General features: G+C 36.8%; 4 protein-coding genes across 5 annotated transcripts; 3 read left to right on the forward strand and 1 right to left on the reverse strand.

Annotated features, from left to right (window-relative positions):
- Positions 1-826: 826 nt before the first annotated feature.
- LOC106332362 (vacuolar amino acid transporter 1-like) lies at positions 827-4,321 on the reverse strand. The gene is made up of 11 exons (XM_013770831.1): positions 3,902-4,321; positions 3,557-3,804; positions 2,947-3,161; positions 2,556-2,579; positions 2,295-2,475; positions 1,995-2,214; positions 1,784-1,919; positions 1,504-1,669; positions 1,356-1,399; positions 1,159-1,221; positions 827-1,047 (listed from the first exon to the last, which is right to left on the reverse strand). The coding sequence occupies exons 1-11, from the start codon at positions 4,072-4,074 to the stop codon at positions 955-957; spliced, it is 1,563 nt and encodes a 520-aa protein (XP_013626285.1). The 5' UTR covers positions 4,075-4,321; the 3' UTR covers positions 827-954.
- A 2,121-nt stretch (positions 4,322-6,442) lies between these two features.
- On the forward strand, positions 6,443-7,813 carry LOC106332922. The gene is made up of 4 exons (XM_013771408.1): positions 6,443-6,538; positions 6,668-6,806; positions 6,892-6,964; positions 7,406-7,813. Exons 1-4 carry the CDS (start codon positions 6,517-6,519, stop codon positions 7,655-7,657), a joined length of 486 nt encoding a protein of 161 aa, XP_013626862.1. The 5' UTR covers positions 6,443-6,516; the 3' UTR covers positions 7,658-7,813.
- A 517-nt stretch (positions 7,814-8,330) lies between these two features.
- On the forward strand, positions 8,331-11,902 carry LOC106333009 (phosphatidylinositol 4-phosphate 5-kinase 5). Its single transcript, XM_013771494.1, has 7 exons — positions 8,331-9,730; positions 9,897-10,064; positions 10,140-10,305; positions 10,393-10,509; positions 10,595-10,788; positions 10,869-11,072; positions 11,453-11,902. The coding sequence occupies exons 1-7, from the start codon at positions 8,550-8,552 to the stop codon at positions 11,742-11,744; spliced, it is 2,322 nt and encodes a 773-aa protein (XP_013626948.1). The 5' UTR covers positions 8,331-8,549; the 3' UTR covers positions 11,745-11,902.
- Positions 11,903-13,206: 1,304 nt separating this feature from the next.
- Positions 13,207-24,018, forward strand: LOC106335201 (ferredoxin-dependent glutamate synthase 2, chloroplastic-like). Of its 2 annotated transcripts, none has more exons than XM_013773649.1 (33): positions 13,207-13,726; positions 13,946-14,258; positions 14,379-14,821; positions 14,904-15,035; positions 15,272-15,370; positions 15,446-15,516; positions 15,843-15,939; positions 16,377-16,469; positions 16,538-16,683; positions 16,969-17,128; positions 17,269-17,379; positions 17,472-17,687; positions 18,086-18,243; positions 18,494-18,623; positions 18,784-18,842; positions 18,973-19,078; positions 19,521-19,617; positions 19,897-20,012; positions 20,097-20,294; positions 20,389-20,499; positions 20,632-20,871; positions 20,948-21,046; positions 21,376-21,471; positions 21,583-21,780; positions 21,870-21,944; positions 22,022-22,147; positions 22,246-22,344; positions 22,537-22,679; positions 22,771-22,864; positions 22,942-23,180; positions 23,277-23,355; positions 23,434-23,517; positions 23,616-24,018. In XM_013773649.1, the coding sequence occupies exons 1-33, from the start codon at positions 13,481-13,483 to the stop codon at positions 23,790-23,792; spliced, it is 4,851 nt and encodes a 1,616-aa protein (XP_013629103.1). In that variant the 5' UTR covers positions 13,207-13,480; the 3' UTR covers positions 23,793-24,018. The 2 variants fall into 2 exon arrangements, with proteins under 2 accessions (XP_013629103.1, XP_013629104.1); XM_013773650.1 differs by lacking the exon at positions 13,207-13,726 and having other exon boundaries at positions 14,379-14,494; positions 14,560-14,821.
- Positions 24,019-24,838: the final 820 nt, after the last annotated feature.

A 24,838-nucleotide genomic window follows, 5' to 3' on the forward strand; every position in this document is an offset into this window, starting at 1 on the left:
GTAAAAATTATCTCAAGGCTTAATGAATCCTTTTCAAATTTTTGGTGTTTTTATATTTTCCTAAATTATGATACTAACTCGTTTTCTCGTCTTTAAAATATAAAACTCATTTATGTGCTATGTTACATGGAATCGGAAACATGTATATGGAAGCAGAATCGTAAAAAAGCGTAGAAGTAAGAATTTTTTAAAAAAATTAGGAAGCGGATACGTGTTGTAAGTGTATATCCATATATATATATATATATATACATATATATATATATATATATATATATGTGCAAGATCTCTTATAAAAAAATATTATGCACAAAGATTATTTATAATATTAGTTTTGTTATTTGCATATATTGTATTCTTTATATTTTAATACAATTAATTTTGAATTTTATATAAAATAAAACATAATATTTTTATTTTATTAATGACACAAAGTATTTCTAAATGGAACCGTGATTTCTAAACGGAAGCGTAAGCTTCCAACGTGTTTTTAAATAGTTATTTTTGGAAACATATTGGAAGCGAGATTCCAGGAGCTTTTACGAGCTTCTGGTTTTGAATTAGGTTTCGAAACGGGAAGTGGACGTCCTACGCTACCGTGCTGCCTAGTTTATGTGCTGCCGGATATTTCTGTAGCAAACGTGTATAGGGCCTAGAGGCTTAATAACAAACGAGGGCCCAATATCCAAGGTCTTCTTTCTAAAATCTAAATGTTAACGTTGTCGACCATGTATTGTTTGACAAAAAGGAATCTTACAAAAATGGAGAAAGATGCTTATTAAAATGAAGGAAATACACAAAAATAAAAAAGCAAAACATGACAAACTTTGATAAAGCAAACCTTTCACTATCTTTATTACTTTAAAGTCAAAACCAATACTAATCAAGATTTTATTAGAGCATCAACATGAACATTAAACTCAAAGAAAGGAAAGACTATGGGGGGTTTAGTCATTAATAGTTCCTAATGATCTTTGCAACCGAAGAGTATGTCCCCAAGATCCCACTTACCAACCCAATCGCTACTATTGCCGAACTCAGAATCATCTGTATCCCATAACAAAAACACAACATAATTCAGTTTTAGTCTAAGAATCCCAAAATTACTTTCAAGAAGTTGAGAATAGAAGATTATACAAAAGCTCAATGTATATATACCTGTGTTCTTGTAGCTTTGTTACCCATTATTCTCATGAAGCATAGAGCTGGCATTATTATTGCCTAAGGCACAATACAATTTATGTAAAAGAGATTTATTAGTTTTGATCCAAGAACGTGTGTTGGGGTCTTGATAAGAACAATATTTTTAGTATATTAAGCAAATAAGGAGAGGAGAGATGATGAATACTACTAACCACAAGTATACTGAGAAGAGATCCAATCAGAGCCATCACGAGACCTGTGTTGTGTAGATAATAAACCAATTGCAGAAGATCATTAAGGATCAAACCAAGTTAAAGACATGCAAGTTCTCAACATTTCTAGCTTAGCTTTCTTACTTACCAAAAAATGGGATAAGGAAAGCAGAACAAACAGACGAAGCAACTAGTGCTGTTCTTAGAAGAAGAAAGCACCATATGTTCTCTGAGATTCTTTCAGGTAACAGCTCTTCTATACCCCTTGCTAGTGGATTCATCAAGAGAGCGTATTTTGTGAACGGACTCACAACCTGAAACAAAAAAAAAAAGATAAAGACAAAACAGAACCAAGATGGAGTTTAATTATTAGATTGAACTTCAAAAGATGATGGAGAGGGAAACAAAACACTAGTTTCTTTTCTAACCGTTGTCCATTGAGCCACTTTAGAAAATAATGAGCCCTTTGGCATATTTAGTGTAATCTGAGACGAGGTTGCTTCACCAAACATGAGATAACCCATTATTGCAACTCCTCCATATATCAAAACACATAAAATGAAACTGCAAAATACCCACATACGTTGAGTGAGAACTGGATCAATACATTACAAGAGTTAAAAATATATATGGCCTTACCATGTGATCACTGCCTTGTTGAACTTGCTTTTATCAGCCATGGACTGGTATATATTTGGGAACACAGAGTGACCTGAGTAGCAAAATCCATAGATACCAATAGCAAACGGTATCCCGTTCCATTTCACAGCATGACCAGTGTGATTAAACCCGATTCCGCCCGTTGTCCCAAGGAAAAAAGTGCTCACTGCTATCAAAACAGTTGCAATAACTCCACCAGCTGTGGAATCACAAGAAGCTGATTCAAGATTCTTGACAAGATATACATGTATGCAACAAGAAAAAGAAGTTGATTAGTACCTGAGAGGTAGGAAATGATGCTAAGATCTTTCAACCAAACAGTTGGGAGAATGATGAGAGCAGTTATTATTCCAAATAAATGGATAGAGTCGATTTTGATCCCGAGCCAATCGATGGATGTACCAGGGAAAAGACCGGTCAGGTTATCCCCTTCCAATATGATGAACTCAACACAATATGACTACAAAAAAATGGACAAAGATTCTAGTAACTTCACATTATACAGACAGAAACAAAACCTTAGGGTTGTTCTTCACTTACATATAGTTCAGTGTACAAAAGCACCTGCAAGAAAAAGACACAAACCATTGCATAAACCACAAGACCATCTCCAATGTATTTTGCTATTTTCTTCTAAAATAGAAAACTATATAATAGAGGATAAAATTTGCTCTAGTGTACTTTTTTTAAAAAATAGCAATCTCTAAATTGAGAATAAGAAATAGAGAAATATTATTTCTTTCTCTATAAATAAAAATAAATAAATAGCAATCTCTATTTTAGAAGAAAAAACATAAATGAGTTGGAGGAGTTTTGCCTCTAAATGCTATTATAGAGAAAAGTATAGATGTGTTAGAGATGCCTAAGAAAGTACGATTTTTCGGATGCAAATCTACAGAACAACCTAGATGAGGTCAGCAAAGTGACTTACACAGATAAGAATACGACCATATTTCCCAAAAGCTGCTTCACCAATGTCAGGGTAAGTGATAATACCAGGTTTGTTCTCGAAGCAATCTTTCATCAAAGTAGCAGTGTAACAACATATAACAGCAAACATGAGAAGAATCACCATACTTGCCCATCCAGCTTCTTTCACTGTGTAAGGTGTTGAGAGAAGTCCAACTCCAGCCATTACATTAATTCCTGTAACAAAGTATGGTTTATAGAAAAAGTTAACACATGGTTCTTGATAAGGTCAAGAATCATAGTCACAACCGTACGTAACACATGTTTCTTGATTTTGTCCAGAACCATAGTCATAACCGTTACACATGTTTCTTGATTAGGACAACAACCATAGTCATAACCGTTACACATGTTTCTTGACTAGGACAAGAAACATAGTCATAATCGTCACACATGTTTCTTGATTAGAGCAAAAACCATAATTATAACAGTTATACTTGTTTCTTGATTAGGTCAAGAATCATAGTCATAACCATTACAAATGTTTCTTGACTAGGACAAGAATCCTAGTGATTGATACTCGCTACACATGTTTCTTGATTAGTGGAAGAATCACATTTCTTATAGTTTACCATTGAAAATGGTTTGAGTGACGCTGCAGCCATAGCCACCAATGGGAAACTCTTCAGCAAATGAGCCTTTATGAGACCAAACTGATTGTGTAACTGAGGTTTTGTCGGATTCTTCATTTCTCTCGGGAAGCAAAGGAGCTTTTGACTCAACATCAAGATTACTTCTGCTCTGTCTATAGAAACTAGGATTACTCCTGAGAGACCCGAAGATCGGTGATGCAGCAATCGTATAAGAATCTGTCGTTTCCCTGTTTAAAACAAAAAGCTTCTCTGTTCATTACAAAACAACCGAGAATGTCATCGGTTTGGTAATGATTCTTGTGTGGAAAGGGTGATGAAGATTACCTAAAGCTCTGAGGCCACTGGACTTGGGAGATGAAAGTGTCATCGTTGTTGTCGTCGTCACCAGGAAGATCTCCCACATCACTTTGATCAGTGTCACTGTCGTTCTCGTACTTACTGCTGTCTTCTAGATCTTCATCGTCTTCGAACGTGAACTCGGGTTTCTTCACCTCCATGTTCTGAAACTAACCCTTCAGTGGTGATCGATCTAGCGAGTGTTTCAGAGAACCAAAGAAAATGAAACAAGATCAATCTTCTTGATTGGTTTTGTTGTATGCTGTTGTTATTACAGAGAGGTGGGTTCGAGAAGTTTGCAGAGAGGAGAGAGAGCTGTGGAAAGATGAATAAAACAGCGTGTCCGTTTTTTTTTCCTTTTTAGTTTTCGTTTTGAAGCTTTTTGTGATTTGATTGATGTCACTCTCTGTCTCTCTGTGTTGCGAGTTGCATGGCTATTATAACGGGAAATGGTGACGTGGCAGCATAGTTTAATACAAGTAAACTAATATTTATTAAAATATTTTTTTTGGGCAAATATTTATTTTATTTTATTAAAATCCAATGTCATTATTTATTGTATTCTAAATATTTTGTCAAAATATTTTGAAATTTAGTGTTATTAGCTATTGTATTTATGATTATTAGTCAAAAGTTTGAAGTCTATCATTATTGAAAATTTTGATTACAGTAACTAAAATCTTGGACTATTTATGTTTGATAAAGATTTTAAAGTGAAAAGTTTAAATATATTTAAATCTACTTAATGTGGAAACATATAACTTTTTGTCCTTATATTCTTTTATCTTTTTGACCAAATAAAATCCAAGTTTATTTAAATTGTCTTTTCTTTTAATGTCATCTCTTCTCTTTATCTTATGATTTTCTTCCATGTTCGTCTTAATCAAAGCATTTTTCTTATATTGGATACAGAACACAGATATGTGAAACACATACAAAGCATTATTATATTTGGAAAGTCGAAATGTCCATTATGTGTTAGATGTTCAACCTACTCTTGTCGAATACATAAAAAAAAATCTTCTAATTGACTATAGAGAGACTTAATTCTTCCTTTATTTATCTTGATTTTCAATAAATTTGAATTAAAATTGTGAAAACAGTTAATCTTAATGATTTTGTCAAAAAAAAAACAATTAAATGTCGCTGAATTCTTATGCTTAATCCTTCCTTAAAACTCATTCGTTGGTCTGAATCTGAATCTTTAGCATTCCAAAGAGTCCAAATCAAGAAAATACAAAAGAAGATTTGAGTGACGCGAAGTCGACGAGGGAATGGGGTGGAATTTGTCATCCTTGTCAGGCAGAAAAAATTAGAAATACGTTATCTATGCATGTGATTCCTATTCCTACCTAAGTGTCCAAGCTTCATATGGTTCATTTCATTTAATAAATTTTCCTTTTGACCCAAATGTATTTTTATCTTGAGTTAACGTTCTTCAATGTACTTTAAACAGAGAATTATTGGAAGGAAAACAGGGAACTATTAAAGAAAGATCTGCATGCCTCTTAGTCTGCGCCCTTGGTACTTGGCAAAACATGAGAATATCTTCCTTATAATCTCTTCTTTTTTTTCTCTGTCAAACCGATGCTTTTGTAGAGAAGTTAATCAGAATCTGGTACAAGAGAACCAAGTCCCTCTCAGGGCCGGCTCAATGGTGTCATGGACCCGGGGCAAAACAAAATTTAATTTCCAAACAATTTTTTTTTTAAATCTAATAGATATATGTTTTTTTTCAAAATAGTAGAAGTATTTTTAAAAATAACTCTATGGAAATAAAAAAATATTTTCATATAAAAAAATGTGGGCCCTTTTTCTTATTTTTAATATTAAAATACATGTATTTTTTTAAAAAATCGGGCCCTTATCTATTAAAAAATAGGGGGACAACGAATTGGATCCGGAGAGATCGCACCGCTCGCCTCCTATCTAAGCCGGTCCTAGTCCCTGTTTAGCTAGCTAAACCATCCTCAAAAGAAACAGAGTTGCGATTGCAAAACCTAAAATATACAAACTCCATTGAGCTTGCGAAAAAGGTGATATCAGCTACAATTCCATGAATCTCCGAGTAGCAGGATCCTTCTACAATAGCTGCCACCAGTTGCTTGGAGTCCTTCGAAGTTCACACTATTGTAACCCAGAGACAAAGCGTGATGCATTGCCTTCCTTATAATCTTGCATGACAATTTTAGGAGAAAACAAAAGTTGGTTAAGAAATAAATTATCAAAATTTCACTCAAAAATCATATCGGGAACACATGTTATTTTATCAAAATCCAGGGTTGTATATATACAGCAACTTTTGAGACATTGAACTGAGAACAAAAAGAAGTATAAAGTAGCGATATTTTTTATATAAACAAAAGAAATTATCTCACTTTTTCTCCCGATCCTTAGGATCATCTGTCACGCTTCCGATACGTGGCTTACCGATCAGGAATGCCAAGATACTGAGCGCACCTCACAAGTCACGCCTCCATCATTTGCTTCTTAATACTATCCTTTAAATATGTTACAATAAGAAAGAAGAAGAAGTTATATGCCTTTTTTCAAAAAAGAAGAAGAAGTTATCACGAAAAAATCAAAGAAGAGAAGAAGTTATCATGGGTCAAGCCCTCAATACCGGTTCGTCCGTGACATGTCTTTTTAATGTTCATTTATAACGATATATACATTCCATTAATGAAAGTTTATCGTATTTTAATATTAATATTTTTGTTTTCTTTTTTGGTGACACTTGATCATGGAGCGCAGCAAAAGGGAACGGTGAGTTAAATAGGAAAGACTTGGAAACTATGGCAGATAATTGCTACCGCAAACGCCTTGAAGAACAAGATGACGATCAAGAATGGTCTTTTGGCGACTTCTACCGTATTGTGGATGAAGCTGTCGAGTAATTTTAACCCTTCTTATACACTATGCTATGACTAGTACATGAGATGTGATTACACCTAACTTATTTTATTTGGTGTTGATAGAGAAATTAATAGAAGACTCGGTGGTACCCAACTTAAGGTGCCAAGTGTTGATAAATTACAAGAAGCTTATGAGGTAAATTCTTCCAGTTTCTATTTTGTTAAACAGCTTTATTAACTCAAATTAGTGGTGGCATGGTTTTCTTTTTTTTTAATTTGTAACAAAACTTGGGTTCATATTCGAAGTAAGGACACGATGGATTGCATCATAATATGATAAAAACAAAGCAAACCAAAGTTAAAACATTAGATTTGCAAATATTACAGGCATATAATATAATTCATATTATATCTAACAAAATACTTAATAGATTTTGTAAATGTATTTAAACATGTTATCTTATGTATTACACATATGGACGTTATAATATTTAAAGAGATTACAAAATAATCAATATTTTAAAAAGGTAAAAAAAGGATAACTAATTATTAGTATATATAAAAAAAAAATTATTAGTATATATATATATTTTAAAAATTATTATAATAAGGACATTTTATACTTGAACCACGCCAGAGACACAATCTCGGCGAGGGGAAGAAGATATCAAAAGACGAGTTTCAGAAGCTTCTTCAGGAGGTTTTGATCGGAGCTGGGTTCACCGGGGTCGGAGGAGTAAAAGAGTTTCTACTCTTCATCTTTGGAGTTCCTGCCTTGACCGTATTCCTCAAGAACCGTATAGCTCCGACGTCTTTCCCCAACGACTTGCTCATCCCCGCCGTCACTTCCGCTACCGTCTTCCTCCTCGCCAAGCTCAACAAGATATGACTCTATTTGTTTGATCTTTTCTAGCTTTACATTTTTTTCTAAATTTGTATTGGGTAACGTTTATGAGTGAATGCGTCAATGACTTTGAGTTAAATTTGGAGAAGTTTGTTTTATCTCTTACTTCTTTGATATTACATGACCATTTTATTGTTCAAATTTGAAGTGGTTTTGGAAAAAGTTGTCCAACAAAAAAAGGTGGTTTGGAGAACCAAACCAAAATAAACAATCAATAAATTAAAGAACAATTCTCGAATAGAAAACCTAACACTCTTGCCTAATAAGTCTGCAATGTGTTATTCGCCCGAAGAATAGAAGACAGGGTGAAAAGAAAAACATTGAAATGTTCCCTTGGCCTCTTCGTCTTAAGTTAGTCCACTTGTAAAATATTATTTATTTTATTATTATAAGAATTAAGAAACAATGTACCTTTGCGTGAGAGAGAAGCAAGGAGATGCTAAATATAGAAACTTTGAGGGTCTTGCTTGTTTCTCTAAACTTCAAGGCCTTTCATTAGTTTGAGGACATGAACGAGTCATTCTTTGAGTAATGGTAAAATTAGTTTGAAAAACTGATTAGAAAAGATGAAATCTCGGAGACATTTTGTCTCCCATTTAAGTACTCTTTCTTTGGCCATGAGTCTTTGTTTGGTTTTGCAACATGGTTCAGAGAAATATTCAATCTAATAATGCTGCAATCTGAAGGAAAAAGTAAGCAAGATCTTTGCCTCTGATTCAATTATTACATTGAGATTATAAGAGGCAGAAAAGAAAATCACAAGTGAGACATATGTTTGTTGATTTCTTGGGCATGTGTACATCTTTGGCATTGTTATCTAGACAAGAACGCACATGTTACAGTTTTTCTTAGATATATATTTTCTTAGTTTAACAAAATGAGCAAGGAACAAAGCTATGTTCTAAAAGCATGGGAGGTGACCGTGCGAAAGACGCAACAAGCCAAGAAGCGCGCAAACAGCGTTTTTGGAACAGTATCGGTATCTCCACACACGGATAACGATACTTCAACTGATGAGAACGATGATGAGACCAGCACAAACAGGAGCAGCTTAGAGGAATTTTACCACGCTGAGAGAGTACTGCCCAATGGAGACTACTACACAGGGCAATGGTACGATAGCTTTCCTCACGGCCATGGAAAATACCTATGGACAGATGGCTGCATGTACATTGGTGACTGGTACAACGGTAAAACCATGGGGAATGGAAAGTTCGGGTGGCCATCTGGTGCTACGTACGAAGGAGAGTTTAAAAGTGGGTACATGGATGGTACTGGCACATATACTGGTCCAAGTGGAGATGCTTATAAAGGCCAGTGGGTGATGAACCTGAAGCATGGACATGGTGTCAAGAGTTTTGCAAATGGAGATGCCTATGATGGTGAATGGAGGAGAGGTCTGCAAGAAGGTCATGGAAGGTATCAATGGAGTGATGGGTGTCATTACACTGGTGAATGGAAGAATGGTACTATCTATGGCAAAGGGAGCTTTGTGTGGACAAATGGTAATAGATATGATGGGTGTTGGGATGAAGGGTTCCCTAGAGGGAATGGGACTTATAAATGGGATGATGGGAGTTTCTATGTTGGTAACTGGTCTAAGGATCCAGAGGAGATGAATGGTACTTATTATCCATCAGGAAATGAAGGGAATCTTGAATGGGATCCTAAAGATTTGTTTGATAATCTGAGTGAGTACACTATATGCAGTGGAGAAAGGGTTCCTATGCTTCCTTCACAGAAGAAACTATCTGTATGGAACTCTTCCAAGCGTATAGAGAAGCCTAGGAGGGTGTCAGTTGATGGGAGGGTAAGTGTGGGTGTAGATAGAGCGTTTGAGAAGATGAATATGTGGGGGAATGAAACCGGTGAAGAAGGCACAGATTTGAGGAAGGAGTTGGATGCAGAGTTGATGAGATTGGAGGCTGAAGGCATTCGGAGCCTTAAGTCTAGCCCTGTGCCTATGAAACTACCAAAGGCAGGGAGGAAGCAAGGGGAGACTATTTCTAAAGGTCATCGCAATTACGACCTTATGCTTAATCTACAGCTAGGGATCAGGTAAATATGAGAGAGACTATGATTTATATACAGTCTGATCTTTGTTGGTATATATATATATATTTTTTTTTTTTTTTTTTGGTTAAAATGTTATTGTTGGTATATATATGCACATGGAGCCATGCCATTGTTTCTGGTGTCATGTTTAGTGGTTTTGTCTCCACAGACATTCTGTTGGAAGACAAGCTCCAGTGGCATCTCTTGATCTGAAACCTTCAGCTTTTGATCCAAAAGATAAGATATGGAGAAGGTTTCCACGTGAAGGAACTAAATACACACCTCCACATCAATCTACTGAGTTCAAATGGAAAGATTATTGCCCACTAGTTTTCAGGTTAGTGTTTTCACATTCCTAGTAATTATGTCTTTCTTACACTTAACATGTTTTGCTTATGATTCAATTCTCCAGGAGCTTGAGGAAGCTATTCAAAGTAGATCCAGCTGATTATATGTTATCCATCTGTGGGGATGATGCCCTCAGAGAATTATCATCCCCTGGTAAAAGTGGGAGCTTTTTTTACTTAACAAATGATGATCGTTACATGATAAAAACAATGAAGAAATCTGAAACAAAAGTAAGATTTGTTCAAGTTACCATATAGTGTTGTTATTGGTGTTACCAAGTATTTAAATTGCATATACTTAAAACATCTTGATGTTAGGTGCTTCTGAGGATGCTTGCAGCATATTACAACCATGTTAGAGCTTTTGAGAACTCTTTAGTAATCAGATTCTTTGGTTTACACTGTGTGAGATTGAATGGACCAACTCAAAAGAAGGTAGATACAAAACATTAACTCTTAATGTGACATGGCCTTAGAAAGGGCTGGTTTGATCTCATATCTCTCTCTTTGTCTGGAACAGGTGAGGTTTGTCATAATGGGTAATCTGTTTTGTTCTAAGTACTCTGTTCACAGAATCTTTGATCTGAAAGGATCTTCTCTTGGCCGAACCACTGACAAACCCGAATCAGAAATCGATTCAAACACCATCTTAAAAGACCGTGACCTGAGTTTCATTTTCAGATTGCAGAAAGCATGGTACCAAGAATTCACCAGGTGGAAAACCATTCTACTCTACTCTTGATTGGTTAGTTTGTGCTTGTTTCATTTCTCATGTCTCATTGTTAAAACTACAGGCAAATAGATAAAGACTGTGAGTTCTTAGAACAAGAGAGGATCATGGACTATAGTCTACTAGTTGGTATTCACTTCAGAGAATCTTCAGTAGCTGGAGATCTGATTCCTTCTGGAGCTAAAACACCTATTGGTGAATCTGATGAAGAAGCATGCCATCGTCTCTCTAGAGCAGAGGTTGACCAACTACTTTCAGATCCCTCAAGGTAACATAACACAAGAGAACAAAACCAACACTAGAATGATAATAAGTTACAAAAAAAACACTAGGAATGATAATAATGGTTGATATACTAAACCATTCCAAAATTTCAAACCCAAAACCCTATGTGACTAAATAAATTAATATGGGTTGGAAACGGGCGGATTCCGCCAAAAACATAAAATTTCGTTTTTCTGTCAGAAATATAAAATTTGTTTTCTCTCTAAAAACTTAAATGGCCATCCCATTTTTCACTAAAATATAAAATTTTTGTTTTTCACCAAAAACAAAAAAAAAAAACATGTTTTCTCGTCAGAAACTTAAAATCTTGTTTTCCCAGAGGATCGCATAACCATGGGTTTGGTTATGGTTACATTGTTGCAGGTGGGCTAGTATCAGACTGGGAACCAACATGCCAGCACGTGCAGAGAGAACGGTGAGGAAAAGCAGTGATAGCGAGCTTGAGCTTGTGGGAGAGCCAACGGGAGAGTTCTATGAAGTGGTGCTGATATTTGGTATCATTGACATTCTTCAAGATTATGATATCAGCAAAAAGCTAGAACATGCTTACAAAAGCATACAGTATGATCCTTCCTCTATATCTGCAGTTGATCCAAAACAATACTCGAGGCGTTTCCGTGACTTTATCTTCAAGGCGTTCACAGATGATAATTGATTGTCTCTTTGCTTTTTAGGTTTCTTGTATCACAGGAAATAGGGCTACATATATAATTTACATACTTCGGCAAGGGCTCCGCAACTTGCAAGTATGAAACTCCCATTTTGTTTGTTTCAATTATATATCTTCAAGATATTTGTATTAAACTTTGTAATCAGCTGAAAACCATAGAAATGAATATACTTTTTTTTTCTTTCTTGTATAATGTTGTGTAGCCTTTCATCTTATGAAATGCATAATTCTTGTAGATATTGGTTTGAGCGAAGATGGTGGTTGAAATAATGTGAGATTCGCAGTATTAAGTGTGGTCCGGTCCATCAGATGTAGTTATAGTAGTAAAATTTCAAGTTTTCAACTAAAATTTTATTTGTTGTTAAAAGCTAATATATTCTGAACGGTTTCAATAATCACATTGCTTTTTAAGATATAAACTTGCTTTAGTTAAGAGGAAAATAATAATATATATACAGTCATGTTAACAGAACATGAGCTGGTGGTATACATTGATTTAGAACTGCAATTGTGACTGCTTCTATTTAAGTATTTATATAAATTGCAAGAAAGTATCTTTGATGCACCAATCAAAAGATTCAATTCAAAAGACTAAAACTAAACCTGATTGGTCATCATTTTAGCTATAAATTAAAAAGATTGTTGATAAAATTGAAACTTTCTTGGTCTGGAAAGAGGTTGCTGAACAAGACAGCAGGCAGATTTTTATAAATATACACAACTTTGGGCAATGTAGTTACGTAGGTGATGATGCTTTCTTTTATTTTCTTCAATAAAGAAATAGAGTAATATTCCATTAATTGTTCTAAGTTAGTAACACTTGCTGTTTTGTGGGTAAGAATTGAGAAAGAATCTTTTGTTTTGTTATGAGATTTGCCCCCACAGAGGATCAGAGTACAGTATAGAATTAAATATGCGACTGTTCAAGCCAAGTTAACTACATCCACTAATATAGTTTTATAAGCGATGATTACGTTTTCCCATTTACTTTAGAAAAATGATCGACATCAACACTAACTATAGATGATTACATATTTAAATAACATTAAAGTACTACTAGTTATAGCAATATGACGACATGTATTAATTAACGTATATTTTATCTGGTTAATATCATAATTTTTCAAAATTATAAACAGAACTTTTGTAGCCTAACAATTCAATATTAAAATCCAACATAATTTAAAGATATAATCATAATGTTAACTATATAATACATATTACTTAATGCATGTTGTTATGTTAATTACATATTTTTGTAGTTAGAATTAATTATATTTAGAAAAATATCAATGTTGTTTAGACATGTTATTATGTTAATTATATAGTTTTGTAGTCATTCAATTCAATTGTTCTTGTACCTCTAAAACACACATGCGTCACCAAACGCACCGCTAGATCTTGAAAATAACGTTTGAAAACATAAAAGCTAATAAATTCAGCTTTCCATCACCACCTTTTGCAACAACAGCAACGGCAAAAAAAAAAACGACGGCGATTTGATTTGAGTCCTCCGTGCGCTCACTGATCTGATCACTCAACCTCTTTCCCTTACCTCGTGCCATAATCTGAACAACATCAACGGCTAAATCTTCTCTGCGATTCCCGTGCACCGTACACCCCTTCGCAGCGAATCAGCCTCTCCTTCTATTTTGACATTTGAATATAACGGCAACAGTCGCAGAGAGATAGTAAAAGTTCGAACTCCGATCGATCATCCCATGGCGCTGCAATCTCCAGGCGCCGCCGGAGCTTCATCCTCAGTCTCCCGTCTTCTCTCCTCCGCGAAGTTGAGCTCTACTAAGACTCTCTTCTCGGTTGACGTCGTCGGAACCAAACGGCGTAACGGACTCTCCGTGTTTCGCGGCTCCACTCCACTGCTAAAGTCCTCGCTGAGGTCTCCGCTATCGGCAAAAGCGATCCCCAATTTCGATGCGTCGGCTTCTGGTTCTGATCTGAAGCCTAAGGTGATCTATCCGATCCTTGTTAAAGTTGTGGAGGATATGCATTTTCATCTTGTTCATATATGCCTTGAACTGATCCTGTAGCATTAGGCATCGCGGGAATCAGAGTCCGCGATAGGGTTTTAGACGTCGATACTGTTATAGGTTTTGGCTTTGACTTATGCAATTTTGAGTTCATTTGATTTTCCGGGTGGTTAAATTTTTTGAATTGGATCGTTGCAGGTGGCCTACTTGGAAGATATAGTTTCAGAAAGGGGAGAATGTGGAGTTGGGTTCATTGCACACTTGGAGAACGAGGCTACGCATAAGATTGTTAAGGATGCTCTGATAGCGCTTGGTTGTATGGAACACAGGGGTGGTTGTGGTGCTGATAATGCTTCTGGTGATGGTTCTGGTTTGATGACTTCAATCCCTTGGGATTTGTTTAACGATTGGGCTGAGAAGAAACGATTGGCTTCTTTTGATAAGCTGCATACGGGTGTTGGAATGCTGTTCCTGCCTAGAGATGAAAACGCTAGGAGAGAAGCCAAGAAAGGTGAATCTAGAATAGTTTTATACATATTGATTGTGAATTGCAGCTCCAAATTATAATTATTTTCCTATTTATAACATGTACTATCTTCCTCGCTAAATTATGTTTGGAATATCTCTTCAGTGGTTACAAGTATTTTTGAGAAAGAGGGCCTGGAGGTGCTTGGATGGAGGGATGTTCCTGTTGAACCATCCATCGTCGGTCATTATGCCAGAAAAACAATGCCAAATACGCAGCAGGTCTTTGTTAGAATTGTCAAAGAAGATAAAGTAGACGACGTTGAAAGAGAGCTTTACATTTGCAGGAAGCTGATCGAAAGAGCAGTTGCTTCTGAAAGTTGGGCATCTGAGCTTTACTTCAGCTCCTTGTCTAACCAGACCATTGTTTACAAGGGGATGCTTCGTTCAGAAGTTCTTGGGTTATTTTACCCCGACCTTCAAAATGATCTTTATAAATCTGCTTTTGCCATCTATCATCGAAGATTTAGCACAAATACTAGTCCCCGATGGCCTCTTGCTCAACCAATGAGGTTTCTTGGACACAATGGGGAGATCAATACCATACAGGTTATGCGTCTCCTCTTGTTGATAGATTTGTTATATCAAGACTAAGCTAGGACCTCTCACTGAAACCGAACAAGTTTTGCAGGGGAACCTAAACTGGATGACATCTCGAGAAGCATCTCTAAAATCACCCGTCTGGCATGGACGTGAAGATGATATTCGCCCAATCAGCAATTCAAAGGCTTCGGACTCCTCTAACCTTGATAGTGCAGCGGAAGTAAGAGTCATCTAACTACCTAACTTGTTTTCCCGTTCTTATTCTTTTTTTTTGGTATCTACTTTTGGATTAAGAAGAAGCATAGTAAGAAACTCTTGCTTTAGGAGCTAAAACATAAAAGCAATAGTGATATTCTGCTTACATAAAACTTCTCTGACTGTTGAGTATAGCATGGTAATAGACTTGTTCTTATTGCCACAAGAGTTCAATGTATTTATATTAGTGAGGTTGTGCAGCTTTTGATAAGAAGTGGCCGGACTCCAGAGGAATCTCTAATGATTCTTGTGCCAGAGGCATATAAAAATCACCCGACCTTAATGATTAAATACCCTGAGGTATTTCTTCGTGTTTGCTTTTTTGATCTTTGTGGATACTTGCAAGTGCTTCTCTTATCAGCTTTCCGACTGTAGGCTGTAGACTTCTATGATTACTACAAGGGACAGATGGAGCCATGGGATGGACCTGCATTGATATTGTTCAGGTAATTTGCTTGACGAATTCTTAGCCATGAAAAGTTAGTCATGTGAGTAAGATTGAGTTTTCAGTTCGCCCTTATTCCTCCGAAGCTTATTTAATTAAGAAAACTGAGTACTCATAACTGTTCTCAGAGGCTTGAAAGACTTTGACCACTCAGATATTTTCTGCTACTCTTTTCAAAATGTCCACCATTGTGGACAATTGGCGGACAAATGACCCTGGTGATAATTTGTCATTCAAAGTGGTAGTAGTTGAGCTAGCAAGTCTGTCGCATTTCCTTTTTATGCCTTCACATTTCAATCTTCGTAAACCTTGAGTTGTTTGGTTCAGTGATGGAAAGACGGTTGGAGCCTGCCTTGACCGCAATGGTCTTCGGCCTGCTAGATATTGGCGGACAAGTGATAATGTTGTCTATGTAGCCTCAGAGGTGCGTTTTGTCTTTTACTCTATGTACTTGTTCTTTATCTAAGCAAGGTTAATGATTGCCAGCAGATGACTGGGCTTATGCCTGAATCTTAAAGCTTTGGTCCTGACAGGTCAGAAAACCAGTTCATTTAATCACTTTGGAAGTATCTTCGTTTTCCTTTCTTGACATAGCTTTGCGAACTGTTTCTTTAAATAGGTGATCAGTATAAAATAGTTTCTTCATGATCACTTAGTGTGAAATCTAGGAGTAGTTTAAATCCAGTCAAGCAAACGAAGTGTTTTCTTTAGAAACTGAGTTAAGGCTTGCAAATTAAGATATATGATTGGTTACGGCTTGCAAATCAAAATAGATAATTGGTTAAGATACACAGGGGCTCTGGTATCATATTGTGTTTATATGTTGGCTTTAGAAAGTTACTAAGTCATGCCTTTATACAGGTCGGTGTTCTTCCAATGGATGAATCAAAAGTCACCATGAAGGGTCGTCTAGGACCTGGCATGATGATATCTGTCGACTTGGAAAGTGGACAGGTTGGTGGTGCACCTGATTACTGTCGATCTTTCGGATGCTCCCATTGTTAAAATGTGATTTTTTCCAGGTATATGAGAACACTGAAGTGAAGAAGCGGGTTGCCTCGTATAACCCATATGGAAAATGGGTAAGTGAAAACCTGCGAACCATGAAGCCTTCTAATTTTCTTTCATCAGCAAGCATGGAGACTGAAGAGATCTTAAGACGCCAACAGTAAGCCTTTCTGTTTCTTCTGTTATGCTTCCATCATGTGCGCATCATATGGCGATTTATCTGAAGTCAAAGTACTTAACTTTTTATAACTCTTATTGTCTTTTTGTATACGTGGCATATATCTGCTGTGTGGGTGAAAAGGTTGATTTTTGTTCAAAGTAGAGTTGTAGAAAGTTCATCAATTGATTTCACCAGTAGTATTTTATAAGTTGCATTTTGTAGCTACTAGTTGCCTTTTCCCTGATCAAGACGTTAATTTTGGCTATTTTGACTTTGATGGACTAGGGCGTTTGGCTACTCGAGCGAAGATGTTCAAATGGTAATTGAGTCAATGGCTGCACAGGGAAAAGAACCGACTTTTTGCATGGGGGATGATACTCCAGTGGCAGTCTTGTCTCAGAAGCCACATATGCTTTATGATTATTTCAAGCAGCGGTTTGCTCAGGTTTGTCCTCCTTTCGAAAGGGCACAATTTGAATTATTTGTTTCTTCTGATCTAGTTTAATTGCGTGCTTTGTCGTAGTAAATCATTGAATTGTCCTTGAAATGGTTTCTTTTGTGGTTCTTGGCATGGTCTGCTTACAGGTTACGAATCCAGCTATTGACCCCCTTCGAGAAGGTTTGGTCATGTCACTTGAAGTTAATATTGGAAAGCGTGGGAATATATTGGAGGTTGGGCCTCAGAATGTTTCACAGGTAAGAGTTTAAATTTGGATTTTGTGTTGGCTTAGAAACATTTGGCTTTTGCGCGATTTTATATTCATTCAGACTTGTGATTTCACGAGTAGGTTGTTTTGTCTGGTCCTGTGCTAAATGAACGGGAGCTTGAAGGTCTGCTCAGCGATCCACATTTGAAATCTGAAGTCTTGCCCACATTTTTTGACATCCACAGAGGAATTGACGGATCTTTGAAGAAGGCTCTTCTAAAACTCTGCGAAGCTGCAGATGAAGCTGTTCGTAATGGTTCCCAAGTGCTTGTTCTCTCAGACAGATCTGATAATCCGGTACATACATATTTCCAAGTGTATACGGTCAATTGTGATTTTAGATCTTATGATATATGGTTATCACCTTTGGATTTGTTTATTTTGTTTTACTAACAACTATTCCCTAGGCTCTCTTTTTGGACTAGCGAAATTGTTGTCTATGCTCTTTCGAAAGTTGGGAATGTTTAGGGAAAGAAAGTCAGTTTGCAGATTTATTTTACTTGTTTGTTAAGTTCAAATGTGAACGTAAAAGTTCCATTGTTACTGGTTGTGTGTTAATGAATTGCTACAATCTAGCATTGTGTGTTAATGAATTGCCGAACTTGGGTGCTGTTTTCTTTTCTAGTTATCTTTATCTATTTCTTAAATACACTTTTAGTTTCTACTCCTAATCCTACAACCTGTCCCTTTTTCAGGAACCAACTCATCCTGCAATTCCAATGTTGTTGGCAGTAGGTGCTGTTCATCAACATCTGATCGAGAATGGTCTTCGGATGTCAGCTTCAATTATTGCAGATACAGCTCAGTGCTTTAGTACGCATCACTTTGCCTGTTTGATTGGATATGGAGCAAGGTTTCTACTTTTCCTTTTCATTGAATTCTTCATCCTGTTAGGCTGTTTCTTTTCCTATGACAGCAAATCATGTGGAATTCTGATGAATTTATTCTCTCTCGTTTTTTATTCAATTGCGTTATAGTATGCTCATGTTTATCTCTAGTTTATAATACGCTCTTATTCTTAATTTTGAGTTGAGTAATGATTCGAGAGTGCTTTCCTCAACTGTTTGATGTCACGTTGCTCTATGTCTATAACCATATTTCAGTGCTATATGCCCGCACCTAGCACTGGAAACATGTAGACAGTGGCGGCTAAGCAACAAGACCGTGAACATGATGAGAAATGGAAAAATGCCCACTGTAACTATGGAACAGGCTCAAAAGAATTATCGCAAGGTTAGGCATGTTAATGATTATGAACTCTTGATCATTGACAAATTTTGATAAGCCATTCGAACCCTTGCTTCATGCATATATTTTCCTGTTATATCACTGCCATTGTCTTTATAAGTAATGGAAGGAAGGCATCCTAAGATTCTTTGAATTGCTACTGCAGGCTGTTAGCACTGGTCTTCTTAAGGTTCTTTCTAAGATGGGCATCTCGTTATTCTCTAGGTTCAGTTTCTCAACTATCTATTTTTGTTTATTGATCCTATAATTGTATCTGATTATTTCCATTTCAATGCCTGAGCTCTCTCTCTCTCTTTTTTCTTTGTAACATAATGCCTGAGCTCTCTGTTTTCAGTTATTGTGGAGCACAAATATTTGAGATTTATGGATTGGGGAAGGAGGTTGTTGAATTTTCATTCCGTGGTAGTGCATCACGCATTGGTGGGTTGACTTTGGATGAGGTCAGAATACTCCCAAACATTTTGGATCTCAGTTTAGATGCTATTATTATTATTATTTATACTTCCAAACCTAAAGGAGCGTGTACTAATATTTTCTCACGGAGTCAAAACATGTGTGCTTTTTGGTTTTATGTTTAGAATTGTATTTTTTTTTTCTAGATGATTGATTTAGTTTGCTTCCGTGACAAGATGAAAATAGCTAAAGTGTCACTGATAAATATAAAATTATTGGAGCTAGAATGGAGATATATACTATGGGAAACTCTTACGGCATTAGCTGTATGTTTCTCTATTGTGGAGAAACATACAATAGATAAAAGTTCTGATAAAAGCCTGAGATCTCCTCTATTGTTGAATGCTTCTCATATCTTTCAATGTAAGATAGTTTCTGTTTCAAAGGGATTTCAGGGTCACTCATACTTAAGCCTTCCTCTGTCTGCAGCTGGCTAGAGAGACGTTAACTTTTTGGGTGAGGGCATTTTCTGAGGATACAGCCAAACGTCTAGAAAACTTTGGTTTCATTCAATTTAGGCCTGGAGGTACTTTTCTGGATTGAAACCGTTATTTGGTGATAATCTTTTTGATGTCTATGCAAAAGCACATACATACTACTGCGTCTGTTTATTCGTAAAACGTTATCAAGTTAATTAGAGATTTTAAATTGTATATATTCTTACATAATAAGGTCGAATATGCTTATATGCAGACACCTTTCTGTACACTATTTTACTGTCTCTTTAGTAGACTAGTTGCTGCCATTCTTTATGCACGAGCTTTCTAGTAATATTCTTGATTTGGTATATTTGGTTATTTGAAAGGCGAATATCATGGAAACAATCCAGAGATGTCTAAGTTACTTCATAAAGCCGTCCGTGAAAAGAGTGAAACAGCCTATGCAGTTTATCAGCAGCATTTAGCCAACCGTCCTATTACAGTGAGTCCTAACACTGTCACCTTCATACTTAATCCTGTTTTTTGGAACAAGTGAACATTATTTTTATTTATTCTTTTGCTGTAGGTTTTCCGCGATCTTCTTGAGTTCAAAAGTGACCGTAAACCTATCCCTGTTGGGAGGGTTGAGCCTGCTTCCTCTATTGTAGAGAGGTTTTGTACAGGTGGAATGTCTCTTGGAGCAATCTCGAGAGAAACTCATGAAACAATTGCTATTGCAATGAACAGATTGGGGGGAAAGTCTAATTCAGGGGAAGGAGGCGAGGTAGGTCTTTATTATCTAGTTAGGCCTTTTTTCTTACTTCAAAACGCCAAGTTTACCACATTAGTTGCTAAAACTTCACTGTCTATCTTGCTAGGATCCGATCCGCTGGAAGCCGCTAACAGATGTTGTTGATGGGTACTCTTCAACGCTGCCACATCTTAAAGGTCTCCGAAATGGGGATACGGCTACAAGCGCTATTAAGCAGGTACTGGAAAAGTCAACTTGACTAGAGGTCATTATTCATGTGTACAGTCTGGTAACTCTCAGGAAGTTATTCCGGGACCTTGATTCCCTTCATTATTTTCAAATACCAAAATGACCTTGTGTCGTCTCATAGGTTGCTTCAGGGCGTTTTGGCGTCACTCCGACGTTTTTGGTTAACGCAGACCAGTTGGAAATCAAAGTTGCTCAGGGAGCGAAGCCAGGTGAAGGTGGCCAGCTTCCTGGGAAAAAAGTTAGCCCATATATTGCTAGACTTAGAAATTCTAAACCAGGAGTTCCGCTTATTTCTCCACCTCCACATCATGATATTTATTCCATAGAGGATCTGGCACAGTTAATCTTTGATCTTCATCAGGTACCTTTATTCCAGTGTAAATATTTGGCGAACTTCGAGAATCAAGGGTTCCCTCGTAACAAAAATTAATAATCAGGTCAATCCCAAGGCAAAAGTGTCAGTCAAGCTTGTATCAGAAGCGGGAATAGGAACAGTTGCCTCAGGAGTAGCGAAGGCTAATGCGGATATCATACAGGTATGCACTTCTTTCAGAGTTTGCGAGAGATCTGAAATTAGAATTGTGTAATTCTTTAATCAACATATTAGCTCAAACGACATGTAATTATGCTATCAGTCTGCTTTTAAAATGTACTGTCTGGGGACATGCTAAGACAAGATATATATAATCAGTATAAACTTGGCTTCAAAGACCACTTGTGGCATGCCACTCCTATACTTTTCCTAGTGACCATCTTTGTTCCATTTTTCAAATTATATGTATATGTTCAAATGTGTCTTTGACTTGCAGAAACATAGTTGTGCAATTACGGATTTTTGAAATTTATGATGCTTCTTTGATTACAGATATCAGGGTATGATGGTGGAACTGGAGCCAGCCCTATAAGTTCCATAAAGCATGCTGGTGGTCCATGGGAACTTGGACTAGCTGAAACCCAGCAGGTATATACTTTAGTTTGCACTGGTAGCCTTTACTAGCTTCAGTTTTCCATCTCTTATTAATTCTTGAATGTCTAAGATGCGTCTTGAAAGCTAACATTCAATCTTTTGCAGACACTCATTGGGAATGGACTCAGGGAAAGAGTTATAATCAGGGTTGATGGAGGATTCAAGAGTGGTGTTGATGTGTTGATTGCTGCAGCTATGGGTGCTGATGAGTATGGGTTTGGTACTCTGGCAATGATTGCCACAGGATGTATAATGGCTCGCATTTGCCACACTAATAACTGCCCTGTTGGTGTTGCCAGTCAGGTAAATTGGAACTCCTTTCTTACTTGTTCATGTTTCTATTTCGAATTCATAACCAATTCACGCTAATATATCCCTAAATTTGGTTACAGAGAGAGGAGCTGCGTGCACGTTTCCCTGGTCTTCCTGGTGATCTTGTCAATTTCTTCCTGTATATTGCAGAGGAGGTAATCTTCAAGAAAATTTCACTGATACAAAACTATCACCAACTTTAATGTCTAATATTTCATTTTAATTTCTGTAGGTGAGGGGCATATTAGCTCAGTTGGGATATGAAAAATTGGATGACATAATTGGGCGGACAGATTTGCTGAAGCCAAGGGACATCTCGCTCGTGAAAACCCATCTTGACCTCAGTTATCTCTTATCTGTAAGTAGTCCGTAACTATGTTTATTGATTTTATGGTTTTCGTGCCTACGCACAAGTTTTATCGATGTGCTTAGCTCATTTCTTCTTAAAATTTGCAGTCCGTTGGGCTACCAAAACGTAGCAGTACTTACATTAGGAAGCAGGAGGTTCACTCAAATGGTCCAGTCCTTGATGATACTCTACTTCAGGATCCGGAGGTAACTTGTATTGTCTTTCTTATTGACTCTTTAATTGAACTTTAAATAATGTAGCTTACAATCTTTAGTTGTTAATGAGTGGCAAAACCCTTTTACTTTAGAAGAGGTTCGTTGTATTTATGGCAATGGAGAGAAGACTGTCTCTTTACATATGCAAGAGGACTTAATACTTACATTTTGGTTGTTTCCCAGATAATGGATGCAATTGAGAACGAAACAATGGTTCACAAAACCATGAGCATATACAATGTGGACCGTTCTGTTTGCGGTCGGATTGCGGGAGTAATTGCGAAGAAATACGGAGACACTGGTTTTGCTGGACAACTGAACCTAACGTAAGCTGGGATTCAGTAAACACAAAACAAACTTTGAGTATATATAATGAGAACCAACTTCCATGATCCACTACGTTACGTACCCCTACAGGTTCAATGGAAGTGCTGGCCAATCTTTTGCATGTTTTCTAAGTCCTGGAATGAATATACGTCTTGTGGGTGAAGCCAATGACTACGTGGGAAAGGTGTGCCTCAAAATCAATGTTCTCTTTCTACAATATCTTCGATAAATAGTCTCTTAATAACACTCTTTTGCCTCAAGGGAATGGCCGGAGGTGAAGTTGTGATATTACCAGTGGAATCGACTGGTTTTCTTCCTGAAGATGCAACTATTGTAGGAAACACTTGCCTGTATGGTGCAACAGGTGGTTTACTATTTGTAAGAGGCAAAGCAGGAGAGAGATTTGCGGTTAGAAACTCTCTAGCTCAAGCTGTCGTTGAAGGCACCGGAGATCACTGCTGTGAATATATGACTGGTGGTTGTGTAGTTGTACTTGGCAAGTAAGTAAAAACACTGTCCTCAACCTCGACCACGAAACCAAAACGAGGAACGTAAGTGTGTGTTAACCGCCGAATGTTTCTTGTCCGAAATTGCAGAGTCGGTAGAAATGTAGCTGCCGGGATGACAGGTGGATTGGCGTACATTCTTGACGAGGACGACACTCTCCTCCCTAAGGTCTTAATATCACTAAACTCCTCTGAGTTTATCCCGAAAGGTATTTTCTTTTAAACGTTTTGTGAAACATTGAAACAGGTCAACAAAGAGATAGTGAAGATCCAAAGAGTGACTTCACCAGTGGGACAAACACAACTTAAGAGCCTGATCCAAGCTCATGTGGTAACTAACTCTCTATATTTGCTTTCTCTTCGTACCTTCTCTAATCAGATGATTTGGGTTTCAATCTGCGAACCGTTTCTATGTAAAATAAAAAACAGGAGAAAACAGGAAGCAGTAAAGGAGCAGCGATTGTGGAGGAATGGGACAAGTATCTTGGAATGTTCTGGCAACTTGTACCACCAAGTGAAGAAGATACACCAGAAGCTAACTCCGACCACCACCTGAAAACAATCACAGGAGAGGAAGAACAAGTGTCAAACTCATTTGCAGTGTAGTTTGCCAAGTGATAAGAAGTAAAAACGATTCAGAATTGATTGTAGTTTCTTCTTTGTACAGTCAAAGTCCTGATGGAGATGAGTCTCTCAGTTTCTGAGATTACATTACAAGTCCTCCATTTGATTTTGACATGGTTTGTTTTCTTCTTTTCTAATTCGGTCTGGATTCGGTTTACTTCAACCGGTCGATGATGATAATAAAAGGAAATCCAGCATGTTTGTACTTTTTTATGCATTTGTTTTCGAGATAACCAGTATTATAAAGATTATACATAATGGCTATGTTTGATTGCATCGTTGAGATCTGCAATTCAATGTGTTTATGTAACATTTTGAGATCAATTATAAACGTGAAAAGTTAAAAAATTTAATCGCTAAAATTTTAAAATTATCATCTTGCAACAAGCTGATGTAATCAGTCATGTGATAGCGAAACGAACAGCTTCTGTGTTTTTGACTTGTACCAATAAAATGTCTTCAGATTTCCTAGTAATGTACATTGAACGTTCAGAATTTAATGCTACAATTTCGTAAACCGATACTTTTGTTATTCCTACCAATTAGAGGTAATAGGCGTCACGGGAAAGGTACGTGTGTGTTGGTTGACAAAAACTCAGTTCAGTTTGATGTTTATTCCCTGTTGTTATCAGCTCTCACGTGGTAAGCGTAACAGAGATAGCTGACACGCGTGAACGTGCATGTCCTAACGGCCAATTTTGATCGTGTCCCAAAAAATGTTCCAATCTTTAAATTATAGAAAGTTCTGTAACGCTCAAAATGCGAAAGTTCTTTAAGCACCAAAAGACACGTTCATTGCATCCCTTACCAAAAGACAGTACATGTCAGATTACTAATTTTACCAAAACAAGAAAGAGTTTAAAGGAAACGAAATGTGGGAAGTGAGTGTAAGTTCATTGCATGTACGAGTGAAATCGTTACGTCCTCTCCTCCTTAACGATACATTGTATTTTCTCTTTCCGTTTTAATTATTAATTATTCGTAGATAATTAAAGAAAATTTTAAAAGATAAGAAACATTTATCAACC

This window comes from Brassica oleracea, chromosome C3 (genome assembly GCF_000695525.1).
Source record: "Brassica oleracea var. oleracea cultivar TO1000 chromosome C3, BOL, whole genome shotgun sequence".
NCBI classification, from domain to species: Eukaryota; Viridiplantae; Streptophyta; class Magnoliopsida; order Brassicales; family Brassicaceae; genus Brassica; species Brassica oleracea.